Source organism: Dryas octopetala, chromosome 4 (assembly GCF_963921425.1).
Source record: "Dryas octopetala chromosome 4, drDryOcto1.1, whole genome shotgun sequence".
Taxonomy (NCBI): domain Eukaryota; kingdom Viridiplantae; phylum Streptophyta; class Magnoliopsida; order Rosales; family Rosaceae; genus Dryas; species Dryas octopetala.
This window is the reverse complement of record NC_141369.1, coordinates 12,151,087-12,160,663: the sequence shown is the minus strand read 5'-3', so window position 1 is coordinate 12,160,663 and position 9,577 is coordinate 12,151,087. Positions and strand designations below refer to the sequence as shown.

Below are 9,577 nucleotides of genomic sequence, written 5' to 3'. Positions count from 1 at the left end.
GCTTTCTTTGATTAATTCTTTGTTTACTTATTTATTTGTTTATTTACTGTTCAACTAGTACAACTCAACAGTTATTTGTGTTACAATAACAGAGTGAGATGTGAGCATCTTCAGCTAGGAGATCTTAGGGGCTGCAGAAACAATTGAAACAAATCCAAAAATTGCTTTCTTTTCAGTCTAAGACAAGGTTACGGGAAATCTTGGATTAGATCTCCTCAGCTATAAATGTTAATTAATGTATGTACCTTTTGGATCAAATCTTAGTGATTCTATAATTTCTATTTAAAAAAGACATACCTATAATTGCGTTATCTAGTCTAATAACTTCCTTTTTTAACACAGATAACTTAATTAAACACCTTATGTAATCATGTGTATCTTTTGCACTTTCTCCCACTTGTAACTTCCATATCCATCAGATCAGGTTTAAGCTAGTGGATGAGATTTTCTAGCTACTTTTTAAGAGTTAAGACAAACAGCTGCGTATACTCTTCTGCCAGTATGCATAGTATGCAAACCTTAGGGGTTGTTGAGAAAAAGATTTAAGAAACTAATCTAACAAAATATGTAGCAAGGCCAACCAAAACTAAAAAAGCTAGTTTAACAATTGACCAGAATCATCAACAAATGAAATATGGGGAACAAGTACCAATCAAATAAACAAGACATGACAGGCAAGATAATGGATCAACACCAACTGCATCATTAAATTTAAGCCAAGAAGCCAATCTGCATGCTACAATTCCAGAAAAAAACAAAAAAAAAAAAACAAAAATGCATGACCGTAATAGATACACAACCAGCCCCTCAGTTGCTTGCTACAATGCTATCTTATAAAACTTAACTGATTGATTTCAGTTTGTAATGAACTTTACAAATTAAAAGTAAAAGAACAAAAGAAATTACATATTGTTACTCAGTTCATCCCATCAACCTGTCTCTTTTTAATTTTTATTGCCCAACGGGTATAGCGAAACCTGCAGGCAGAGGATGAATTCTGGGAACCATAACTGCCTGCCTACGATCTGCTTCTAATGTTTGTGACTGCGCTACGAATGGATGCTTCAAGAGGTTTTCAGCAGTTAGAATGTCTTCCGACTTAATGGCTAGGCATTTGTTGAGAAAATCCCTGCCCAAATCTGATACTTCAGCAGGAATATTGGGAGTGAATGATTGCTCAACAATCAAGTCTAGGAAATCCTCAAGATCCGAAAGAGGCTTCAAATCCCAGGGGGGCTTTCCGGTTAGCATTTTGAGTACAACGCAACCAACGGCCCAGATATCAGAGGATTGATCCTGCAGGTTATTAATCAAAACGTCTGGGGATAGATACATAAGAGTGCCTCTCCTTCCATCCACTTTCTCTTTGGTTCTTTTAGCCAATCCCAAATCTGCAACCTTGGCCACGAAATTAACCCTACCACTTGTTGTAGAAGTAGGCACAAGAAGAATGTTATCCGGCTTCAAATCGCAGTGCACATAACGGCACTTATGAATATGTTTTACCCCTTCAAGAATATCCCTGGTAACCTTTCTAACAACCGATTCAGGCAAACCCGGACTACCCGAATTTCTTATAAGATCACCAAGCGTTCCACCAGAGGCAAATTCCAAGATCAAGTTGTACACCCTCTCATCCTTGTCACTTTTTGTGACTTCTTCACCATAGTACTCAATAACATAAGGGCAGCCCTTAATGTTGCAGAGAACATCTGCCTCATTCAGAAGGGATTCTGAAGCAGAGACCGTGGCAGATTTCACAGCCATGACTCCAGGCGTATCACCAAGCTCCCATATCGATCTCTTGGAAAGGGCACGAAAAACGGACCCGAAACTTCCTTTTCCGATCAGCTCCTCTCTCACCCACTCCACTCCATCACCCCACTTGCTACGCTTTTCTCCTGCCTTTCCTAACTCTTCTTCAGCCTTTCTCTTCATGATCAAACTTAACACAACAAATAGCCTCTCTCTTCTTTGATTCTTGGGGTTTTAGTTTTCCTGAGAATGTGCGGCTGGGTTGTGCCTTAAAATGTTTAATAATTAATATACAGTATAGAGATTAGAGGAAGATGCATTGATTGAAGGTGCTGTGCATTTAGGGTTTAAGCTAGGAGAGTGGCGGTGGTGGTCTTACTTGGAAACCAAGCTACTAATTAACTGACCATCGATAAGAGAATATCGCAAAAGATTCTTTATTTAAACTAAATAAATTTTGGAAAGTTTCTCTCGTTCAAAAAAATATATGGCCAAAGATTGTTTCAACCACTTAATAAAAAAAAAAAAAAGATTTTTCAACCATTCAAATCTTTCTTATTTTTGAAAAGTATATGTTTCACATTTTCAAAATTTTAACAAAAAAAAAAAAAAGTTAACATACTTGTTTTTTTTGGTAACAGTAGCATATTAAATTTTGATGTCCGCTATTTAAACATTCCTTCCCTTCTTACTATACAGTATACACCTTTTTTATCTAATTTGTGAAATGATAAATTATACCATAATTAAGGCTCACAAAATTTAGGAGTTGAATTTTGAGTTTGGGGATTTCCTAGATTCTTATTTGATAATTAAATTGAGACTCACATGATTTTTGGTCATTTTCTAATAAAACTCATGAGTTTAAATAAGTTATTAATTTTAATTTGAGAAAAATTTTCATGTTGAATGCAGAGGTATCCTAAAATTACAAATGACATAAAAGTTATAAAACACAAAAACCAAATAAGTAAAATTTTTTTTTTTGGCCACTCAAATAATTAAAATTTAAAATACGAGAACTAAACGTGATTTCGGATTAAAACATAAGAGCTAAAAATATAGTTTACCTTTAAAATTCATTATTATTACTAATTTACTATCTTTAATTCTAAGAATGAATCGGGCCTGCAGACACGGTTAAATCCAGGGGCTTCTATACACACCCCACCAAATGCTCTAACACCCCTTCTTAAGTTCTTACATTTCTTTGCTTTAACTTTAAGCTTCCAATTTTACCCCCTCAAACCAAAATTAAAAAATAATAATAATAAAAAATAAAAAAACTAAAAAAGTAAAAGTGCATAACCCCGACCACCTCCCCTACCCCAGCCCACCCTTCACTCCTCCGTCGCTGGCCAGAATCACCGCCGCCGGCAACCCCTCACCTCTCCCTCTCTCTCTCTTTCTCTTTTCCTCTACTCTATTTCTCTCTTTCTCTCTCTTCCTCTCACAGCTGGAAACGGTGGCAATGAGACCAATACAGGGGGAGAGAGAAATATTAATTAAGTTGATCCACGTCACTTCGACTGTTACTGCAGTACTTGAGCTCTACAACTTGACCGTGGTAATCTAATATCTCTCAAATAAGGCTGTTCGTTCGATCGATCTGTTAATTCATATTGGGGCTCCTTCTGCAGGTAATTACTATAATTAATCTACTTTAATTTCCCTTTTAATTAAATTAATGCAAGCTAGCTGGCGTGCATGTTCTGTCTTTAGTTATTTTCTAAGGAGCTAACTAGCTCTCAATGTACGTTGATTGATTCATTTGATACAGTTTCCTTCATACCCTTTAAACTCTAGTTCGATCTTTTACTGTTTGATGATGCCGTACCCTCTTGTTCTTTACTTTATCATTTGGCCACGCGACCTGTTTGTAATTAGTGTAATAGAGGCGAGGCCGACTATACAAGTGCATCTCACTTCTAAATTTATAATATTAGAAAGATGATACACATGAAGTATAAAAAATGTGGTACTTTTTGATAATCTTCCATGGTTAAGCAAAGTGTTTGGTTACAGAGAAAAAGAGAAGGAAAGAGAAGAGAGAAAAGAGAGAGAAAAGTAAAATGTGTACTTGTAATGATTAATCGAATGAAAATAGCAATCTGCTGTACATCAAGCTTTTTTATAAAGCTAAGCTTAGCTGTTCTAACTAATACAACTAACCATCATCTCTAACAACATCATAACAGCATCATAACAGCCACACAGCTGGCACAGCTGCTGAGTCACCAGTCAACAACATTGACCAGACTAACTTAATTAGTTGCTATTCTTATCATCCTCCCGCAATCTCATGTCTGTCTGGAGGACAAAGCATGAGATTGGTTCTCATAAATCGAAGTAAAGGAGAGGAAAGTGCCTTTGTTAAAATGTCTGCAAGCTGTTCTGAACTTGACACAAATTCAAGTCGAAGATCACCTCTTTGAACTCTCTCTCTAACGAAATGGTAGTCGATTTCAATGTGTTTTGCTCTTGAGTGAAGGACTGGATTTGATGAAAGAGCAATAGCTGACAAATTATCGCAATGAAGCAGAGGAGGTGAGGAGAGACAAACATGCAAATCACAAAGCAGCTGTCTGATCCAAGCTAATTCAGCAGCTGTGACTGCTAAGGCTCTATATTCTGCCTCAGTAGATGACCTTGAAACAGTTGGTTGCCTTCTTGAACACCAAGAAATAGGATTTGATCCAAGGAATACAACATAACCTGTGGTTGATCTTCGGTTATTAGGGTCACCACCCCAATCTGCATCACTGTATGCTGATAGATTAAGTGGTCCAGGTCTAAACTGAATCCCAAAGTCTAGAGTACCTTTGATATATCTGAGTATACGTTTGACAGCCTTTTCATGAAGATCTGTAGGAGTGTGCATGAATTGGCACACTGTGTTAACAGCAAATGCAATATCAGGTCTGGTGAAAGTGAGATATTGCAGACCGCCTACAATGCTTCTATAAACTGCAGGATTAGCAAGAGGAACACCATCAGTTTGAACCAACTTAACATTAGGCAAGCAGGGAGAGGAACTTGGTTTACAATCAGCCATTCCTGCCTTGGCAAGAAGTTCCTTAGCATACTTGTGTTGATGTAAGAAGATGCCAGAATTAGAAGAAGAAATATGAAGCCCCAGAAAATAATTGAGAGCTCCAAGATCGGTCATCTCAAATTCCTGAGACAGTTGAGTTGTAACGTCTTGAATTGCTGTAGAATCATTGCCAGTCAAAATGATATCATCCACATACAATAGAAGAATAACCAGAGAAGATCCAATACACCTAATAAACAATGAAGAATCTGCATATGATGAATGAAAACCAAGACTAGGCAAGTGACTGGTAAATCTTTCATTCCATGCTCTTGGAGCTTGCTTGAGTCCATATAAAGACTTTTCTAACTTGCAAACATAAGAAGGATGAACCAAATCTTCAAAACCAGGTGGTTGAGACATATAGACTTCCTCTTGCAATATGCCATGCAGAAAAGCATTTTTGACATCCAATTGCCTGAGTTCCCATTTAAATTGAGCCGCCAAAGAAAGAACCACTCTCACAGTTGCATGCTTTACCACAGGGCTAAATGTTTCTTCATAATCAAGCCCTTGTTCCTGACTGAACCCTTTTGCAACCAATCTGGCCTTATGTCGAGCAACAGAACCATCAGGATTCTTCTTCACCCTATACACCCACTTACAACCTACCAAATTCTTCTGTGGAGGTAAAGGAACTAATCGCCATGTTCCTTGTTTCTGCAAGGCTGAAAATTCCTCCTGCATAGCTACTTGCCACTGAGGAAGTTGAGAAGCGATAGCAAAAGATGAAGGTTCCGTAGTAGAATAATCAGGACAAGACGTAGCTATATAAACCTTAGGCTTGGAAATACCAGATTTTGATCTGGTCTGCATGCCATGTTTATTGGCAGTAGATGAAATAGATTGCTCAACAAGATGTGATGGGAAGGGTGGATTAGTATTAATAATAGAATCAGATGGAACAAGAGCAGAAGAAGAAGAAGAAGAAGAAGAAGAAGAAGTATTACCAGCAGCAGGAGACATGTCTGTAGTAGGTTGAGTAGCAGCAAGAGTGGATAGCTCAGGTGAAGGTGATAAATCTGGGGATGAGGCTGGTGATGAAACTGGAGAAAGAGAGACTGATGGTGATAAAGGCAAAGGAATGGAGAGAACAATAGGATCTGAGGATGAAGAAGTAGATGAAGAAGCAGTTGATGGAGAGATAAACTTGAGAGTTTTATAAGGAAATATAGTTTCATCAAAGTAAACATGCCTAGACACATAAATTCGTGTAGCAGTGGGGTCAAAGCAAATAAAGCCTTTGTAACCAGGAGCATAACCAAGGAATATGCACTGAACGGTTTTGGTTTGTAACTTGTTTATGATATAAGGCTTTAAAAGTGGATAACAAGCACAACCAAAGGTCTTTAAATCTGAAAGGGAGGGTAATGTACCAAAAAGAAGCTCATAAGGTGATTGAAAAGCTAAGCTTTTGATAGGCATTCGATTAATAAGAAAAACTGAGATAGCACAAGCATGAAACCAAAATTGAGATGGAAGTGAGGCAGTATGCAAAAGGGTAAGTGCTGTCTCAACTATATGCCTATGCTTCCTTTCTGCAAGGCCATTCTGTTCAGGGGTATATGGACAAGATTTTTGATGTACAATACCATGTTGAGAAAGAAAAGACTGAAAAGACTTCCCTATAAACTCTCCTCCACCATCAGACTGAAAAGTTTTAATGGAAACAGAAAATTGAGTTTGAACAAAACTATGAAACTTGACAAAGGTAGGAAAAACATCAGATTTATTTATTAATGGGAAAATCCAAGTGTATCGTGTACATTCATCTATGAAAGACACATAATATTTGAATCCTTCTAAAGACAAAGAGGGAGAAGGACCCCAAACATCACTATGGATGACTTGAAAGGGAACTACAGCTTTATTACTTGACAAATGAAAAGGTAGTTTGGACATCTTTCCAGATAAACAAGACTGACAAATCTGAGGTAAAGAATCCTTTGAGAAGTCAATCTTGGCCTTAGAAAGCATATGAGAGATGACTTCATTGCTCAGATGTCCTAATCGTTTATGCCAAAGAGTGGTGTGAACTGTTTTTCCAAGGAAAGCAGAAGGAGAAGTAGAAATTGTAGGAGAAGATGGTATGTACAACGGTATGGGATAAAGACCATTGCTACTCAGACCTCTGTACAGCACTGTCCCTGTTGCTTGGTCCTGAATAGAAAAAGAAGAGGAATCAAAGGTAATAGAACAATTATTATCTCTGCATAATTGAGAAACAGATAGAAGATTTGCAGCAATCTTTGGAACATGAAGAACATTAGGTAAATGTAAAGGCTTTGGAGAAGATGAAAATAAAGAAGTTGAACCAAGATGCTTCACATCCAAACCTGCACCATTGCCCACTGTCACAGCAGCTTGACTCTCAAAGGGGGTAACAGAAGCCAAGTGAGATAGATCTGAGGTAAGATGATTGGTTGCACCAGTGTCGGTTAACCAAAAATCTTGTGGAGATGAGACAGTTGTGTGAAAAGCTGGGGAAGAGACCTGCGAATGAGATTGCAATGGAGACTGAGAGTGGCCTTGTGAAGTCTGAAAATATGGTGTAGAAAGAAGACCAGAACTGCTGCCTTGAGAAGGAGATGGCATGTGTTGATTCATGTTCTGATATGGCATGTGTGCTGCAGGAGTCAAGCCTGGAGAAGCATTCATGTGTTGATTCATGTTCTGATATGGCATGTGTGTTGCAGGAGTATAGACTTGAGGAAGCACAGCAGAAGACCAAGAGGAACAAGGATCAGCAAATACAGCATTCATTGCAGTAAGTGTGGAAGAGGGTGGTTTGCCTTGATAGGCATAATTGCCTCGGTGATAACAATCCACAGCTGAGTGGCCTTTCTTGAGACAAATTTGGCATTGCACAATTGAAGATGATTGAGATGGAGGCTGTGGTGGAACAAATGGAACTTGTGATGGCCTGTGATAACACTCTGAAGCTTGATGTCCTCTTTTATGACAGATAGCACACTCAGGAATTGAAGCCAGAGTACCAAGAACTGGACCACAATTGTACAACTGAGTATGCCTTCCATTACTATAAGATCTACCAGCACCACCAAAATGTCGACCTCCATTACTATTTCTACCTCGACCTCGACCTCGAAAATTTGCATTATAGCCAGTAACATGATAACCATCAAAAGGCTGAGGCATAAGTGCTTGAAACTGTTGTGAGGACATAAATGCTTGTGGTGGCAAAGAGGTAGAAGAGGAAGCAGCAAACTGAGTACCAAACTGAGGAGATGATATAGGATAAGAAGACATGGGACCACCTCCAGCTAAGAGAGCAGTCATATGAGGCATATGCATCAGTTTAACCCCATTGTTTAAAGTTTCCTCTTCAGCAAGTAGTTGAACCCGAAATTCTTGCAAAGAAATTGGATGTTCCCTAGCCTTAATCACAGTCTTAATCGTGTTGAATTCTGGAGGCAAGCCATTTAAAGCAACAATCACAATGTCTTCATCACTGACACTAATTCCAATCGCAGAAAGCTGGTCTCTTGCATACTTCACTCGCTTGAGGTATTGATCGATAGAGTCTGAACCTTTTAGAATGGTTTGAAGATTCGTCTTTAGCTGCATTGCATTTGACCTTGAGACAGTAGAGTAACGCTCTTTGAGTTTTAGCCAAACCTCCCTTGATGTCTTACTCCCAACAATGTAAGACAAAGCATCAGAAGAGAGAGTGGCAGTGATTAAAGACATGAGTGCTTTATCATGTTTCTTCCACTCCTTGAATTCCATGGTATATTCAGCAGTAACCCCTTCTTCCTCTGTGATACGAAAAGGATTGGGACAAGGTATGGTTCCATCAATAAAACCGAGCAGATCATGCCCTTCAAGCATGGCTTCCAGTTGAAACAGCCAGGTGATGTAATTTGTATCATCAAGTCTCACAGTTACGAGATTGCAGATGTTAGACAATAAGGAAATGGGAGTGATAGTGGTCATGTTTGGAAACTGAGAAAAGCTAAGAATTAGGTAACAAATCTGAGGTAATCAACAAGAATTCTTGAATCAAAAAATCAAAAGATTCAAGAATTATCAAGCAGAATAGAAGGAAAAAAAAAAATAACAAGAAGTAACAAAAAATATAGTGAATTTGATTAGCAAAGAAAAGATGAATTGGTGCCTCAAATCACGAATTAAGCAATTGTAAAACAAAGAACATAAAGAAAGATTGAAGAAGCAGTAGCAAACAAAGAAAGGAACAAGAATTCAAACAAAGAAAGGAACAAGGATTTTCTAGGCACTGTAAATTTTCCAGGAAAGTAAATGAATTTTCTCGAGAAAATTGGACAAACAAAGTGAAAGAAAGAAACAATCACACCTCGAGGATTGTGCGGAAGCTAGGATCGAAGCAAAGGTATCACCCTGAAGCTGGTGCTCTGATACCATGATAATCTTCCATGGTTAAGCAAAGTGTTTGGTTACAGAGAAAAAGAGAAGGAAAGAGAAGAGAGAAAAGAGAGAGAAAAGTAAAATGTGTACTTGTAATGATTAATCGAATGAAAATAGCAATCTGCTGTACATCAAGCTTTTTTATAAAGCTAAGCTTAGCTGTTCTAACTAATACAACTAACCATCATCTCTAACAACATCATAACAGCATCATAACAGCCACACAGCTGGCACAGCTGCTGAGTCACCAGTCAACAACATTGACCAGACTAACTTAATTAGTTGCTATTCTTATCACTTTTAACATTTTTGCTGTAATAA

General features: G+C 38.0%; 1 protein-coding gene across 1 annotated transcript; it reads right to left on the bottom strand.

The window, feature by feature from the left end:
• Window positions 1-951: 951 nt before the first annotated feature.
• LOC147286889 (mitogen-activated protein kinase kinase kinase 20-like) lies at window positions 952-1,938 on the bottom strand. The gene has a single exon (XM_086240845.1). The coding sequence runs from the start codon at window positions 1,936-1,938 to the stop codon at window positions 952-954; it is 987 nt and encodes a 328-aa protein (XP_086096971.1).
• Between the last annotated feature and the right edge of the window lie 7,639 nt (window positions 1,939-9,577).